Source organism: Tiliqua scincoides, chromosome 5 (genome assembly GCF_035046505.1).
Source record: "Tiliqua scincoides isolate rTilSci1 chromosome 5, rTilSci1.hap2, whole genome shotgun sequence".
Lineage (NCBI taxonomy): Eukaryota > Metazoa > Chordata > Lepidosauria > Squamata > Scincidae > Tiliqua > Tiliqua scincoides.
The window spans coordinates 134,328,286-134,346,252 of NC_089825.1; the positions used below are offsets into that span (position 1 = coordinate 134,328,286).

General features: G+C 42.5%; 1 protein-coding gene across 1 annotated transcript; it reads left to right on the plus strand.

Annotated features, from left to right (window-relative positions):
- Nucleotides 1-404: 404 nt before the first annotated feature.
- Nucleotides 405-12,630, plus strand: LOC136653682 (vomeronasal type-2 receptor 26-like). Its single transcript, XM_066630566.1, has 5 exons — nt 405-695; nt 1,649-2,044; nt 9,742-9,969; nt 10,750-10,876; nt 11,729-12,630. The coding sequence occupies exons 1-5, from the start codon at nt 405-407 to the stop codon at nt 12,628-12,630; spliced, it is 1,944 nt and encodes a 647-aa protein (XP_066486663.1).
- Nucleotides 12,631-17,967: the final 5,337 nt, after the last annotated feature.

Consider the following 17,967-nt stretch of genomic DNA (forward strand, 5'->3'; position numbering starts at 1 on the left):
TTTCTGTGTGCTTGTGTGTGCGCCGATAAATTTCAAATATTATTTAGATTGCAGACTGGGCTGTGCCTCACTTCAGAAATATCTTTCATGTAAACAGTAATACCTGCTCTTTTCAGCAGAGGACAACTTTGACAAACTAGATTTCCAGTGGATTCTGTCACAAGTACTTTTACTGGCTCGACAAGCACCTGTTGGAGTGCTGTAAGAGGATTTCCTGCCTAAGGCAGGGGTTTGGACTAGATGACCTATTAGGCACCTTCCAACTCTACAATTCTATGATTTTTGTCCTCATTTCACTACCAAGCAGCTCAAACTCTTAGAGCCTGGGATGGCCAGTTAGTTGCTAAAATGTATTCAGACACTGTTTGATTCTACTTAAAACTGTCAGACACTTCCTTTGCAGAATGGTAACAAGGTTGTACCAGCACATCCTGGCCTTGGCTTTTGCCATAGATGAGATCAATGAAAACTCTGAAATCTTGCCCAATATCACTCTGGGATTTCATATCTATGACAGCTACAGTGTTGCAAGGACAACCTACCGCAATACTCTGGGCCTGCTCTTTCAGTCATCAAGGTTCATCCCCAACTACAACTGTGGCTCCAAGAAAAATTTAATTGGAGCCATTGGTGGACTTGACTCCGATATCTCCTCATATATGGCAAACACCTTAGGTCTTTTCAAGATTCCACAGGTAAGAACTGTGCTTGGGAGGGCCACAAACACTTTTCTTCATTTCACATGCAAGTCACCCTTCCCTTCTTTTATGATTAGATGTGTCACCCGGTACTCAGGGCAGGAACATTCTCTTCTGAAAAAATATATGTAGGATTAAAGAGATAAGTGAAATCTAAGAATTTTTCTATTTTGGAGTATATCAGATGGCACAAACATTTCAGCCTTCCCAAATATTTTTTTTTCCCTCAAAAAATAAATAAATAAATAATTGAATTATCTTCTGTAGAAGTGGGACAAAATACACAGTATTTCTTTAAACAGTTTAAAGACTGGAAAGTACATTTATAATTCAATCCAAGCAGCCATCAGGATTTCTATCTTTAAAAAAAAAGTGAGTTAGAAATTAATTTCTAAGCAAGTACATAATATGAATTTCAAATAATCCTATTTCATGCCTAAAGTAACTGGATTCTATTTTTCAAGTTTTCCTATGGCTCATTTGAACCAGGAAAGAACGACAATTCCAAATTGCCTTCCTTTTATCGCATGGTCCCCAATGAAGCCCTTCAGTACTGGGGAATTGTCCAGTTATGTCTGCATTTTGGATGGAAATGGGTCGGCCTCCTCGCTATGGATAATGAAGCTGGAGAACATTTCTTACAGGTCTTGGAACCCATGCTGTCCCAAAAAGGAATTTGTTCAGCCTTCACTGAAAGGCATAAAGGGATGATTCATGCTGGGACAAAAACTGAATTTCTGAAACAACTTGTGAGCTATGTGCCAGTGTTCCTGGAGAGTAAAGCCAATGCAATTGTTTTCTATGGGGACATTCCAAATATTGTAACATTGACGACCACTATGTTTGCTATAAATATGATTCCTCTGGTCACTCCTGGATTTAAACTCCCTGAAGGTAAATTGTGGATTATGACAGCCCAGACTGATTTTATAAGCAACATGTATTACCAGATATTTAATATTCAGCCATTCCGTGATGCTCTTTTCCACGGTGCTCTTTCCTTCTCAATTCATTCCAATCAGCCTCCTGGATTCACAGACGTTCTTCAGAATATAGACCCTCTAGAGGATAAAAGTAATGGCTTTATGGAGATGTTCTGGGAGCATGCATTTGGCTGTTCGTTCCCAAAACTTGATGTGCCTCCAAGGAGTAGAAGACAATGTACCGGAGAGGAGGAGCTGAAGAGCCTCCCTGCACCTGTTTTTGAAATAAGCATGACAGGCCACAGCTATAGTATCTACAATGCTGTCTATGCTGTGGCACATGCCTTGCATCTCTTGCCTTCCCCCAGAGCCAGATATGAAGAAAGAGGGAATGGAAAAAGACTGAACATGGAGCCCTGGCAGGTAATCCTGTCAATCCAATATTACCATTTTACTGTGAGTGCTTAGGTTCCTGAAAGGTGATAGCTGACTGGTTGCGTTCCCCAAGTTCCCCTGTTCTTTTCTCTGCATTTCCTCATTTCTCTGTACATTTCTCTGCATTTGGGGGCAGTTGCTGTGCCATTCAGATGCTGGGAGCAGCAGGTTTGCAAACCTTTGTTCTGCAAAACATCATTTTTGTTTTGCTTTTCTCTTCCATTTGAGTCTGAAACATTGAATCAGGAATGAACTAACTGCTTGGCTCATGTTCCTGCCAGTTCTCCTCCGGGAAGGAAAGATTTTGCCGGTTAAACCAGTGACTGTGTTAAAACCTAGCGCTAAAAGTTCCAAGCTGACAAGAAGGAGTGCTCTCTTTGTTCCAGCAGCCCAAAGCCCATGTAGTGGGCTCTGGGTGGAAGGGACTCACTGAAGATGAGTGAAAATGTTGGATAACTGGGTAACCCTGAAAAGGCAGGAATAAGTCTAGCTAGAGATCATCAGTGCTTATGTTTTTGTTGCCATTTGTAGTCCTTCTACAATGCATTCAGACCTCTTCAGCCTAGAAAAGAGGTGCATGAGGGGAGGCATGATTGAGAGCGCAATCCTAACCAACTTTCCAACATTGGCATAGCTGTGCTAGTGGGGCATGTGCTGCAGCCTGCAGATGGGGAGCAGTCACGGAGGCCTCCTGAAGGTATGGCAATGTTTGTTCCCTTACCTCAAAGTTGTATTACCCTTATGTCGGTGCTGGAAAGTGAGTTAGGATTGTGCCCAGAGAAATACAAAATTATGCCTGGGAAGGATGGAGTGGATAGAGAGATGCTGTTTTCCCTCTCACACAACACCAGAACCAGGGAACATCTGCTAAAATTGAGTGTTGAGAGAGTTAGGACAGACAAAAGAAAATACTTCTTCACTCAGTGTGTAGTTAATCTGTGGAACTCCTTGCCACAGGATGTGGTGACGGCATCTGGCCTAGATGCCTTTAAAAGGGAATTGGACAAATTTCAGGAGGAAAAATCCATCACGGGTTACAAGCCATGATTTGTATGTGCAACCTCCTGATTTTAGAAATGGGTTATGTCAGAATGCCAGATGCAAGGGAGGGCACCAGGATTCAGGTCTCTTGCTGTTTTGTGTGCTCCCTGGGCATTTGGTGGGCCACTGTGAGACACAGGAAGCTGAACTAGATGGGCCTATGGCCTGATCCAGCAGGGCGGTTCTTATGTCCTCAGATTTAACTTGCAGCTGGTCCTTTTAACATGCAACACGAAGTGCCTCAGCACCATCTGCTCACATAAATTATAATTGCATTTGGGTATACCTCTTTGCCAAGCTTATTTCCTCTTTATCTACCTTTTGTGGGGGAAATGCATAGTAACAAGAAGGCTTAGTGAATCTTGGCCACACCGCAGGCAAATCTTCGTTTTGCTTTCAGAACACATTCTGAGACAGCCTTGATTCACTGCCTAGTACCTATGTAAACAGGATGGGAGACAGTGCTTTGAAGACACGCTTTTTATCTAGGAATGTATTGTATTGTATTGTGGTCAAGCTAGAGTCAGCTAATGTTTATCTTTAACCGAAAGTAACCCAGCTTATTCTGTGCTGTTTGAGACTCAATAAAAAGGCTTGTTAGGGGTGCAGCGGAAGCTCCTTCTTCAGCTCCAGCCTTCCCTCTTGCATCTACATTTGAATCCTTGTCTGCCATCTTATTCATAGCTCTGACTCCCTGCTACTTCAGTTTCTCTTCCCAAAGTTCCTTCAGTGCATCTGCTTTCTGCACTCCCTCAAGCAACAAGGCCTAAGCCTTGGGTGCTTCCCAAAGCAGCATTGCACTGCAACATCTGGCACCCAGATTTGTGGCCACGAGAACAGCTAGCTTATCACGGCCAGCAAGGGTTACAGATCTCATTTCATCCCGGTAAGCATAGCATCGATAAGCATAGCATCAGTAAGTATAGTATTGCTAGGTAAGTATCAACATGAGTACAAGCCTTCTAGCTACACAGACTCCTTAATAAAGCTAAACACCTTGTTTCCTCCCAAAACGTTACAGAGCTAATTTATACCATCAGAAAACAATGCCCCTGGTATTCCGAGGGAGGCACCTTTAGACGCTGTGCTCTGCAGGCAGAGCTGCAAAAGCAATCAGAGGAGATTAACCGTGCTCCTTGTAAAAGCCCCTCTGCTCCAACCCTGCTAGAGCAAAAAGAACAATCAGACACTGAGAAACAGCCATCCCTTATGGAAACAATGGCTCAAAAAATAATAAAAGACTTAACAGCAGAGGAATTTAAGCTATCCATATCTTTTTCTTTAGTACAACGCCACGATGCACACAGGCAAGCACTCAAAAAACAGCAAACTCTCCCTCATTCTGTTGCAAAAGAAGTACAGATTGCACTTAAAGATTTTAGCATCACTAGCACATATGCCAAAGAATTACAAAGCGCAGCAAATAAATATCATTTGGTTCCTTATGGTTGGAAGCCCCTAACTCCTGCACAGAATGCAGTATGGTCCCGTGAGCTTCAACCATCTTGAAGGAAGGACCAAAAGTACCATTAGCAAATTTTCCTTTAAGAACATAAGAACATAAGAACAGCCCCACTGGATCAGGCCATAGGCCCATCTAGTCCAGCTTCCTGTATCTCACAGCGGCCCACCAAATGCCCCAGGGAGCACACCAGATAACAAGAGACCTCATCCTGGTGCTCTCCCCTACATCTGGCATTCTGACTTAACCCATTCCTAAAATCAGGAGGTTGCGCATACACATCATGGCTTGTACCCCATAATGGATTTTTCCTCCAGAAACTCGTCCAATCCCCTTTTAAAGGCGTCTAGGCTAGACGCCAGCACCACATCCTGCGGCAAGGAGTTCCACAGACCGACCACGCGCTGAGTAAAGAAATATTTTCTTTTGTCTGTCCTAACCCGCCCAACACTCAATTTTAGTGGATGTCCCCTGGTTCTGGTATTATGTGAGAGTGTAAAGAGCATCTCCCTATCCACTCTGTCCATCCCCTGCATAATTTTGTATGTCTCAATCATGTCCCCCCTCAAGCGTCTCTTTTCTAGGCTGAAGAGGCCCAAACGCCGTAGCCTTTCCTCATAAGGAAGGTGCCCCAGCCCCGTAATCATCTTAGTCGCTCTCTTTTGCACCTTTTCCATTTCCACTATGTCTTTTTTGAGATGCGGCGACCAGAACTGGACACAATACTCCAGGTGTGGCCTTACCATCGATTTGTACAACGGCATTATAATACTAACCGTTTTGTTCTCAATACCCTTCCTAATGATCCCAAGCATAGAATTGACCTTCTTCACTGCCGCCGCACATTGGGTCGACACTTTCATCGACCTGTCCACCACCACCCCAAGATCTCTCTCCTGATCTGTCACAGACAGCTCAGAACCCATCAGCCTATATCTAAAGTTTTGATTTTTTGCCCCAATGTGCATGACTTTACACTTACTGACATTGAAGCGCATCTGCCATTTTGCTGCCCATTCTGCCAGTCTGGAGAGATCCTTCTGGAGCTCCTCACAATCACTTCTGGTCTTTACCACTCGGAAAAGTTTGGTGTCATCTGCAAACTTAGCCACTTCACTGCTCAACCCTGTCTCCAGGTCATTTATGAAGAGGTTGAAAAGCACCGGTCCCAGGACAGATCCTTGGGGCACACCGCTTTTCACCTCTCTCCATTGTGAAAATTGCCCATTGACACCCACTCTCTGCTTCCTGGCCTCCAACCAGTTCTCAATCCACGAGAGGACCTGTCCTCTAATTCCCTGACTGTGGAGTTTTTTCAGTAGCCTTTGGTGAGGGACCATGTCAAACGCCTTCTGAAAGTCCAGATATATAATGTCCACGGGTTCTCCCGCATCCACATGCCTGTTGACCTTTTCAAAGAATTCTATAAGGTTTGTGAGGCAAGACTTACCCTTACAGAAGCCATGCTGACTCTCCCTCAGCAAGGCCTGTTCGTCTATGTGTTTTGAGATCCTATCTTTGATGAGGCATTCCACCATCTTACCCGGTATGGATGTTAGGCTGACCGGCCTATAGTTTCCCGGGTCCCCCCTCTTTCCCTTTTTAAAAATAGGCGTGACATTTGCTATCCTCCAATCTTCTGGTACCGTGGCCAGGAATGTCCTAGAGCCCAAATTTGTGTTAGCAGTATATAAATTATATATATATATATATATACACACACACACACACACAACATATATATACAACAATAAGCTTATCTTGTGATGTGCCTGTAACACTTGAATTAAAAATCCCCCAACAGTTAATTTTAGTATAATTGTAACCATTGTTAGGATATATCAATTGAGTATATAGAAAAAGCAACATTTAATATTCCCAAAAATTCTAGGCTTGTCCTGGTAACACAAGCAAATTTTTCTTTACAGCCAGTTACGCCCCTTTTTATTAATTTGTTAAGATGTTAGTCAAACCAGTAATCATAGCAAAATTGAATGCAATTATTAGCCAACAGCAATTTTAAGTCCAGCATTTGTCACATAGCCATAATTTTAATGCCATTTTTACCACACTATCAAGTAAGCTTAGTTTATAAGTAAAAGTTTTTGTGCTTCACAATAACCTTTGTTTCTTTAAACAATCAAACTACACTTTATAACAAAGGCAAACTGTATAATAGACCTTTATTGCCTCTGTTCCAATTTTAATCCTCAAATTGTTACCAACAACCATGTGACTTATTTTCATTTAAAAAAACCTTCCATCAAAAGCTGTCCTTATATTTTTTCATTAATTTTTATCTATTATTTCTTTTATCTTTTATCTTTTATCTAAGATTTACTTCTTTTATTCTTTTATCTTTTATCTAAGATTTACTTCAAGCTAAACTCACCCTTTTTTAAGTTTAGTTTATAAGTAAAGGCTTCCATAAAAAATCCCGAACCCCTTTTTTTCACAAGTAGAAGCTACTGTAATAGTTTTTAAACTTTATGGCACCTCTCATTTTATATACCTTTTAAAACTGCAGTCATCAGCCATTTTATCTATTGGCAGCAGTCATTATAGCATTTAAAGTTATAAGTAATTAGCTTTTTAATATATATTTAATGTGTTCTATTAAGTTTCTTTTTATTTTGTAAAATGTGTTTTAAAGCCACATCAAATTTTATTTTGTTGTTCATAGTTATTTACACCCTCCTTTTTTGAATTTTTCTTTCATCAGATTTTTCTGATCCCATAGCTTTCTGTTTTATCAGGAAGTTTTTCTAATTCTATTTTGTTTCATAAAAAAATTTTTTTGATTGTTAAATGTTTTTTAATTTCATAAATAACGATGCTTTTTTTTTCTTTCCATCAGTTTATAAAAATGTTTAAACTATTATGTATGTTTGTTTTTATTGTTTTTTAATTTCCTCTTTGTTCCTATACAAAGTGCATCTTATAATTTTTTTTAATAATTAAAAATGAGGGATATGAACGATATACTTGTTGATAGAATTGTTTGTTTAGTTTAATATATATTTAGGAGATACTTTATTAGGCTTAGGAACCTCCCTGTCTCATTAAGTGAACTATCAGATGCAAAAGGATTCACCCCCCCTCCATGAAAAGCACCTCCTATTAAAGGCACAATAAAACCATTGCCTTCTAGCACAAATCAAGTAAGTTCCTTAAGCAAACCCCAACTAACTCATATGTTTAAGGTTTCTAGACAATTGTTAGACCCAGAATAAAAAAGCCATTAGTACCTCATTAATAATTTAGGAGCAGGCTATGCTGTTATGCTTATTCCCACAGAAACATTTGGTGCCAGCACGGTGTGTAAAATCAGTTAACGACCAAAACCTGGAAGAATCCAATTTCCAAACTTCCAGCTGCAGCAAAAACAACCAAGAGCAAACAGTCAGCAAAAAATCCAGGTGAAAGGCCTGTCTTATAACCTGGAAAAATTTAAAAACATTGACATCCAAAAGCCCAGAAGCAATTGTTCACCATGATGGCAAAAAAGAACCAAAAACTTTTTCAGACTCACAGCCCTTGTGCTTTTTGCAGAACAATAACATTTGAAAACAGTTTGGCACAGACCATAAACATTTTGTTCACCGCAGCAACAACCAGAAAACTGCAAAAAATTTGTCCAAAAAAACTCAGACATAACAAGCTCAATGAATTGTTTTGAATATGAAAATGCTTCTTTTAATTATGTATATGTGTTATTATCCTCTGAATAATTTTTATATATGTAAAAGCAAAACCTTCAATTTTATTCCAGCCAATTTAAGCAATGAAGTAAAATGTTGTTTTAGTTAGAGTATAATGATGTTCCCCCTTTAGCCAACTGATAGCCATTTGTGATTTTAATGTAAAATTGTATTAACCTGTTGTTTTATCCAATGTCTTCCTTCATTAAGTCAAACCTTATGTTTTGTGACCCCACAACATCAACCTGGGGTCCTCTTGCTTAACTGTCAAGGCCTAGACCTGTTTCAAAAGCACCTTCAAGGCTACAGCCCACCATCAGAGTGTAGCCGACCATATCGAAAATAATAAGAAAAGGGGAGATGTGGGGAAAATGCATAGTAACAAGAAGGCTTAGTGAACCTTGGCCACACCGCAGGAAAACCTGCATTTTGCTTTCAGAACACATTCTGAGACAGCCTTGATTCACTGCCTAGTACCTACGCAAACAGGAAGGGAGACAGTGCTTTGAAGACGCGCTTTTTATTTAGGAATGTATTGTGGTCCAGCTAGAGCCAGCTAATTGCCAGCTAATGTTTATCTTTAACTGAAAGAAACCCAGATTATTCTGTGCTGTTTAAGACTCAATAAAAAGGCTTGTTGGGGGCACAGCGGAAGCTCTTTCTTCAGCTCCAGCCTTCGCTCTTGCGTCTACATTTGAATCCTTGTCTGCCGTCTTACTCATAGCTCTGACTCCCTGCTACTTCAGTTTCTTTTCCCAAAGATCCTTCAGTGCATCTGCTTTCTGCACTCCCTCAAGCAACAAGGCCTAACCCTTGGGTGCTTCCCAAAGCAGCATTGCACTGCTACAACCTTAATCAACCATTTCATTTTTCCCTTTTTGGTTAGACTTTTAGTAATTTGTTTACAGTATACATGAACATTGTGTCTTCGCAGTCTGTGGAATGGGAAGCACTGTGGATTGTCACATCTACTTCCTCTACAAGTGCTAGTATGAGAAAGATTTTGATAGAAAACACAGAGGTTCAATTTTTTCTTTTTTAATGTTGGGGTTTTGCCCAGCTAGCCCCTCTCTCTAGCCTGATCTCCTGGCTGGTGGCAGAGGTGACACTGTACCAAGGCTTTTCTGCATTCTGCTGAGTGTCCAAGCAGGGGAAAGAGGGGGGGCAGGAAAGGTATGAGTGTGCTAACCACTAGGCCCTACTGCCCTGGATCAGCTGAGAACCCCTCCCTCTACCATGATACGTGGTTCTTTTCAGAAGTTCTCCCAATCAGCATCATAACCAATTCATGCAATTAATTGGCATAGAATCTGGTTATGATCTTTCTTTACATGCTCCCTAAAGAAGCTATGGTCGAATATAACTTGTCAAAGAATAATCTATCAAACGCTTTTCACTCTAAGAAGGAAATTCATATAGGGAATTCTAGGAATATTATTGTAGGTTTTAAAACTGATGCTTTCATGCATCTTTCCACCCAGCTCCACTCACCTCTTCTGAGGCTCTCATTCAACAACAGTTGTGGAGATGAAATTAAGTTCAACGAACATGGAGAATTACCGGCTGGATTTGATATTACAAACTTGATCACTTTCAGGAATGACTCCTACATCAGAGTCAAAGTGGGGAGTTTGAATCTTCAGGCTGATTCAGGTGTAACATTTGCCATTGATGTGGATGGAATTGAGTGGCCTGACTATTTTATTCAGGTTGGCAAATCTTGTTTTTTGCTAGATAAATATTTCCTGACAAAATTTGAAATTTTGTTGTGCAGAGAGACACAGGTAGGTGGCAGTGGGTGTCTGGGGGTCCAGTTCCTACTTACCTGTGCATTTCCCTGCAGTCCTTAGAGGTACATTTAGTCCAATCTTATCATTTTAACCACCACCCCCATGGATGCACCAGCACCAAAACAACAACCGCTGCATCCTAAGGTGGGGGTCAGTTGCAGAGGTCTTCTCTAGGTAAGGGAACAATAGTTCCTTTATGCAGAGGTAAATATCCACAACACAGAGGGGTAGATTCAGGCCTTCAACATCTATTTTGCTGTCACAATTCTGTACTGACCTGTGTGCAGGATCAGGTCCAGGAAGGGGATGAAGATATCCAGTGGGACCAAATCTTCCCATCTCCTGCCCCTTCCACCCCTCCACCCCCCCAGTTGCCCTCTTTCCATCCCCTCCTGCCTCTCCTGATGTTTTGCTACTTGCACTGACTACTTAGTGGCAGTCAGTGCCAGTGTAAGAAGAGAACCAACATAGCTTGGATTGGTGCAATAAGCATAAGATTGGGCCCTGAGTTTTGGAAGTGATCAGCTGAATACATAAATAATAATTTTAAGTACATTTGAGCAAATGTGCCACCTGTGAGGTCAAGGATAGTGTTATACACTGTCATCACCCCTCTTCTTAACTGGCACATCATTTGTACACCAAAACTCCCCAAACATGCTTAGTGCTAATGCTAAAACTTCCTCAATTTAAGGACAGGTGCCGCCCTTGTCTCTCTGTAATGCTAACTGCCCACCTGGTTCCAGCAGGAAAAGGAAGGAAGGGGAGAAATTTTGCTGCTATGATTGTGCTCCGTGTCCAGAAGGGAAGATCTCAGATCAAATCGGTAAGCTGTGTATAGTTCAGAAATTTGAATAGGATTAATCCTGTCTCACACCTCTCCCCCGCCCCTCTGGAGCAGCCTTCCGCTGGAGCACACCCTGCATCCCGAAAGGGGAAGTCCCAGGTGTCTCAGCGAGAGTATTGGTTCCCTTGCCCCAGGGGTTCACTGCCATGAGGGGACAATTTTGCTGCGGCAGGTCTGAGCAGACTTGGCAAGCTGGATTCAGTTGCAGACCTGGCCCCTGTGCTGCCCTGGGACCACAACATGCCACCCCCTGCAACATGCTGCCCCCCCGGGGATACTTACGCACCCCATGAAGCCTCACACAATGTTCCTAGGTGCTCTGAAAGCATTCTGGGTCCTCCAGAGCACCATTAAACAGGGCACTCCAGAGAAAGAAGGCTTCTGGAGCACCCTTGAATGCAGCACGGGGCTTCTGCCTGCCCCTGAATGGCTCTGAAGGGCAGGTGGCAGCAGCAGTGCTGCAGCAGGCACAGCGGTTCCAACCCCATGGGATCCACAGGCATGGCACCTGGGGCTTTTGCCCCCCCCTGACCCTCTCCAGAACTGCCACTGGGTGGGTTGAGGCCAGGAAAAAGGATAGGATATCAGCAAAGATGCAGCAGCTCATAATGCCTCCTTCCCACCCTTGACACACATTCCATCACACCCCGATCTCTACCCTGTTCCTCCCACCCCCCTACCCATTCTTCCCACCAACCACCACCCTTCCAGTAGCACAGCAGGCCCAAATGATTGGGCTGCTAGTGTGTCAAAAGCACTGACACTCTTGGAAGAACAGGTGTTCCTGGTAACAATTATAGTAGCTTGAAGGTGGTATGTGTTTTTTTCCAGACATGGATTACTGTATTCCTTGCATGGAAGATCATTACCCAAACAAGCAGCAAGATGGATGCATTCCCAAGACACCAACCTTTTTATCTTATGCAGAACCCTTGGGCATGACTTTAGCTGCCTTGGCTCTTTTCTATGCTGTGATCACAGCTGTGGTGCTGGGAATCTTCATTCAGCAAAGGGACACTCCCATCGTCAAAGCCAACAACCGCAGCCTCACCTATGTCCTCCTCATCTCCCTCCTTCTTTGCTTCCTCTGCTCATTGCTCTTCATCGGAAAGTCTACAAACACAACCTGCCTTGTTCGGCAAACAGCCTTTGGCCTCATCTTCTCTGTTGCTGTTTCGTCTGTCTTGGCCAAAACCATCACAGTGATGGTGGCATTCATGGCCTCCAAGCCTGGAAACATTTTCCGGAAATGGGTGGGGAAAAGATTGGCACACTTTATTGTCTTATCCTGCACTCTTTTTCAAGTAGGCATTTGTGCTGCTTGGTTGGCTGTTTCTCCTCCATTCCCCGAGCTGGACATGCACTCACAGATTAGAGAAATTGTAATGGAATGTAATGAAGGTTCGGCCACCATGTTTTACTGTGTGCTGGGCTACATGGGCTTCCTGGCCTCTGTCAGCTTCAGTGTGGCTTTTCTAGCCAGGAAACTGCCAGACAGTTTCAATGAAGCCAAATTCATTACCTTCAGCATGCTGGTCTTTTGCAGTGTTTGGGTGTCCTTTGTGCCAACCTACCTGAGCACAAGGGGAAAAGCCATGGTGGCTGTGGAGATCTTCTCCATCTTGGCCTCCAGTGCTGGGCTACTAGGCTGCATCTTTTCTCCCAAATGCTACATCATTATCCTGCGGCCTGATTTGAACAAACGAGAACAGTTAATAAGAAGACAAAAATGAGGTATCTAATAATCAATCTTTTTCCTTCAGTGTCCTGTCTCTGACATATGAAAAGAGCTGGTGTTCTGTCCAAAGGTGAAGCCTGGGATGATTATACATAAGAATCTAATCTACGCACTCCCCCTCCAACAAAATGACTGTGATGTGTACCTAGAATAAAAACTCTCAGTTTAAACATTGTGAAAATGTACTTAAGCCATAGGTTGCATTTTTCTTGGTTTCCTGGCAGAAGCTCAGGGTGAAATTTTGGAATAACAAGAGCTGATCCCAGAGTATCCTATTGTATTGTTAACTTAAAACTATTAAAATAACAATGTTTTACTTTGAATTATTTTATTCCTAAGTGTCTTCAAGTCAGGAACAGTGGCTTCAGCATAGAAAGGGGGTATGAATCCCATGGCTAATCATGTCTCAGTGGCTTCTCATCTAGTCCCTGGCATAATACTATCAAACAGTTACAGTGCACTGTATAATATTGAAAATTGTGCATCTACATTTTCTCATTTATCCATATAACAACAGTTCATTGAGGAAGATCAGGATAATTACTATCTAATTGCAGAGGCCGAACCTGACAGTTAAAAGAAATGGTCCTTTCAAAGGTCAACTACCGAGTTCAGTGGCGATGGAAGAATTTTAACTCTGCCCTTCTCCCAATTGGGCTAACAGAGGATTCCTTTAGAGCAGGGGGTGGGCAAACCCCTGCCTGCTGGCTATTTGTAGCACTTGGAGACCCCAAATCCAGCCCACAGGGAGCCCCCAGTCTCCAATGAACCTCTGGTCCACGTTAGCCCATGCTGGCCTGCATGCTGGTCGCAAATGCCAGACATAAGCTGCGGGCCAAATTAGAGCAAGGCCTTTTATAGTCTCCTTTTTTTTTTTTTTTGCTTTTCCCTGGGCCTGTTTTTAAATGCCCTCCCATTGCCTCTGAACAACTAATGTCTCCATGCATTTCTAGCTTGGTCTATAGGTTTTCACTGTACAAGAGGTGTGTGGCAAACAGTGCATAGTTCTCATGTGGTTCTACATTCCTTTGGGCACAATCCTAACTAGGTCTACTCAGAAGTAAGTCCTATTTTGTTCAATGGGGCTTACTCTCAGGAAAGTATGGTTAGGATTTCAGGCTGTATTATAGTTCTCATGTGTATTATAAATAAGCTCAATCAAATTCATTCATTCATATTTCCAGTCTCCAGTCTCCAATGAGTCTCTGGCCCACGTTTGTAGCAGCGCAATGCTGCTAAGGGAAACAACTAAGGCTTTTAGGGCCTTGTTGTTTGGTGGGAGTGCAGAGGCACTGAGAAAGTTTAGACTATGAACAGGAGCAACGAGGAACAAAGCAAATGAATGAGAGCCGGTAGACAGGTCTCAGAAGGTTGAAGCAGAGAGGCTTGAACAAAAGGCACAGTGTGCCTCAAACAACTCTCCCCGTCCCTGCCGACCACTAGGAAGGGTTTTTGTGATGCCCCGACATTTGGTGTGGTGGGAAAAGGAGCCTCCCAATAAAGTGTTGGAAAGGGGTTCATGTGACCCCTCAGTCAACTTGCCCCATCCCTGCTGACCAATAGGCGAAGGTTTCATAGCTCTCGGACCACCGAAAGGACCCAATGGGGAAAAGGGGGAATGGGAACAGGCCCAGGCATGCCCCCTGTATTTAAGACCCTGGCCTTCGGGGAAGGGAGAAAGCCATTCAGCCTGCTGCAGCCATGGTGTCCCCTCTGAAAAGCTCACCCGCTTCGCCTGCTGGAACGGAGACCCCCCAGACGCCCTCTGAAAGTGAAACCCATGCTTGGGAATTGACCAAGATGGAGACTGTGCAGCCTTCTGGGCTGGCGACCCCACCCGCTTCGCCTGCCAAGATGGAGACTTCCCAGAAGCCCCCCGCTTGTGAAAACTGTGCTCGGCAGTTGTTCAAGATGGAGATTCCCGAAGACCTGGAGACCTTTTTTTAGACTGAATTGTGAATATGTCAGAGGATGAAGATGGTATTTCACAAGAATCTGATGGTAAAAATTAATCTTTAAATAACAGTATCCTATTAATTTTTAAAAGTACAAAATTCAAATCTTTTGTCTTCTGTTTTAATTTCACCAGTTCTTTTTCTGGGGGCCCTAAATGGGTCTACTTCTAACCAAGGTAATTCTTAGTGGAATTTTTATTTTCCTTTTTAGATAAATACTGAGCAAACAAAAAAAATATGGTTCTTTTATGTTTTTTCAGATCCACCTACTCAAGTAGGCCCTGGTCTGTCAGGGGGGGCTCATGGTAAGAAAAAAAGAGGGGTCTATAACATTTAACTGGAAAGTTACTGAATAATCAACTCTATTTTTTAATACTGGTTTTCCACTTTTTTCAGGCTGTAAGCAAAAGGCATTTACTTTTCGTAAAGGTAAATCTGTGCCTGTGTTTAAAAAAGTTTCCAGAGTCTCTCTTTTAAAAAAAATCAGTAACGTGACCCTCCTTTTCTTTTCTTTTTAAGGTAACTGGTGGAGGACCTTCAAGTATCAGATCCCCCCCCCCCAAATTCTGGTGTGTTATACTTTACCTGTTAATTTTTAAAAAACAAAACTGACCCCCCTACGAAAACCATAATTATTTTTTTTCTGTTTTATTTCTTTTGAAGGAGATTCACCCAACATCTTCAAGAGAGGTATTGAATTTGATTTTCTGCCCCTTCAATTCCACTTCTATAACCATACAGTGTAAAAAATAAAATTGGTTATTTCAGGTGTAGGAAATCCCGCTGCTGTTGCAGCCAGAACCAGGCACAGTCAGAAGCTTGCTCTTACAGGGAGATGTAATGGTGGCACAAACCTCTTTAAGAGAGGTAATGAACCTGATTAATATCAAAAAGTTTTGGAATTTCTACAATAAAAAATTAATTAAAAAAGATTTTCCTTTTTCCTTTTAGTTGCTGAAGGGGCAGCAAAATCCAGGACAGGCCCAGGGGGAGGTAATACCTGGCCTCTTTTTTTTTTTCGCTGGAAGTCAGTTTTTTTGAAAAAAGAAATGATTTTAAAATCTGGTTTTCTCACATGCAGGAAATCCTGGGGTTTTGCAAAACAATCATCAAATGCTAATGTGGTCCAAAGAAAAACTCCCACCACACCAAGACCTGGCCCCTCTACAGCTGGCATTCAGAAAGGTTACAGATTTACCAGGACCCACCTGTAGAAATGAAATAATAATGATAATAAAAATGCTTATTTTAGTTTTGCAGTCACCGCAGTCAGTAAAAGAAATTATGTTTTTTTTCCTTCTAGGAAGCATCACAGTATAAATTAAATAATTATTAATAATAATGATAATAAAATGCTTATTTTAGTTTTGCAGTCTACCTAGTCAGTAAAAGAAAATTGTTTTTTTCCTTCTAGGAAGTGTCACACCTACTGGCAGACCACTCCCTGACCAAAAGCGTGGTGCCTTGCCTGGCAGTGATACCAAAGATTTTGTTGCGGATGTTCCTAAGGAAAAACAGAAGAAAACCAGAAACATTGGCGAGGATGAATGTATTGAATTGGGGGGTATATTGAACCAGTGTATGAATGCTGTTAATGAAAAGGAAAGAAAATTGACAGCTCAGATTAACTACTGGAATTCAGAGTTAAATAAATACTGGTGTTCATTGTTTCAGGGGAGGGGGCTTAATAAAGAGATGCTTGTTTCTTTTCAAGAAAATATTAAAAACTTCCACATCTATCCTGAGAGTCTGCATGGGGGCCTGAGCCAGACAGCACACAACTCTCCACTTGCTATAGGGGTGAACCAAGTTGGGGCGGGCTTCCCACACACCCCACAGGACTCATCTGATTCAGAGGGTTCTGATGATGATTCTGATGCAGGGCAGAGGGTGCTTTCACCCATACCTCAAGGGTCCCCTGTTCCTGCTGCTGCTGCACCTGCGGCAGCTGCTGCTATGGAAGAAGAGCAATCTGATAGCGGTTATTCTTCTAATACATACCGCGGGTCCCTGATTTCTCATAGCGGCTATTTCACCATGGAGAGGAGGGGCGGAGGAGGAGGAGGAGGAGGAGGTCCAGCCAAGAGTCTATCTGGAAAGGGAGGGGCGTTGGGAATGGCATGCTCCGAGACTCCCTGTCTCCAGATACACTTTTTTCTTCTGCTCTGTAAACTTGGAGTGCTTAAGTCCCCCCTTGTTGGTGGAACAAGCCATTACCAACAGCATTCAGCAACTGCTTGATGAGTTATGTGAAGAGATAGAGGAGTCTGATTTAGTTCAATTGCATTTAGAGGGGGGGGGTTAAATAACCCTCTCTTCTCCTTGAGGAGACACAGGAGAGCTCTGGACGCTGCCTCATTTTTTGCTAACATTGGGAATCTCATTCAGAGCAACGCAGAAGTTCATCTCAATGGTCTGCTGCGTCTCATTGTTTCTCTTATCAGAAACAGAGGTGGGCGAGGGCATAGACTCATAAGCACTATCCTTTATATCAAGATCCTAGAAAAGAAAAGGTGCCACCTTGTGGACCTGAATAATGGTGACAACAACTTCTGTTTTGGGGGGAGTCTCTTATCTCTCATAGCTGGCAGGAGGTTTACTGATTATCAATTATTACAGGGTGCAAGACAGCTGTATGTATAAAAAATACTGCTATCACACCTGGGGAGATTTGAAAGGTATTTACAAGTGAATATAGGGGTTGTCATACATGGAGGTAAAGGCTGGGAAATCTTTAGAACGGGTCCCCCTATACATGACAAGTCCTACTTTCTGCTGTTACACGATGAGCATTATTATGGAATTCTAAACATGAAAGGATTCTTTGGATCTAGAAATTACTGTTCCCTCTGCGGGACTCCTTATGCTCACACACACACCTGTAGGTTTTGCTGTCGTTTTTGTTTATGGAGACAGTGTAACAGGGGGGTAGAGGTAATGTGTAGAAGCTGTAGACTGATATGCCCTTCTCAGAGTTGTTTAAACATTCATAAAAAATTAGCGGCCAAAAAGGAGATTGACTGTTTCTCTAAAGAACTGAGTGAAAAATGTGGAGGTTATGTTTCTAAGGGACACAAATGTGAGCCGCAAAAGTGCTTGGTGTGTCTTGAACTAGCTATACCTGGCCATCTCTGTTACATTCCCTGTCTTAGGCAACCTGAACTATCGAACAACTATAACTTTTATGACTTTGAATGTACGCAGGAGAAAGGCATTCACATTCCCAATTATAGATATGCGATAGGAACAGTTGATGGGGCAACTTGGGAGTTCAAGGGCGAGGGCTGTCTTACAGACTTCATCACAACCTTTATCTCCCCAGATTTCAAAGAATTCACATTTTTGGCACACAATGCGAAGGGCTATGACAGTTACTT

Excerpts from the sequence above, each read along its gene's own strand:
- LOC136653682 (XM_066630566.1), top strand. The coding sequence starts at position 405 with ATGGTAACAAGGTTGTACCAGCACATCCTGGCCTTGGCTTTTGCCATA. Across the intron at positions 696-1,648 it reads GTCTTTTCAAGATTCCACAG|ATATTTAATATTCAGCCATT; the intron begins GTAAGAACTGTG and ends ATGTATTACCAG. Across the intron at positions 9,970-10,749 it reads GGCCTGACTATTTTATTCAG|GTGCCGCCCTTGTCTCTCTG; the intron begins GTTGGCAAATCT and ends ATTTAAGGACAG.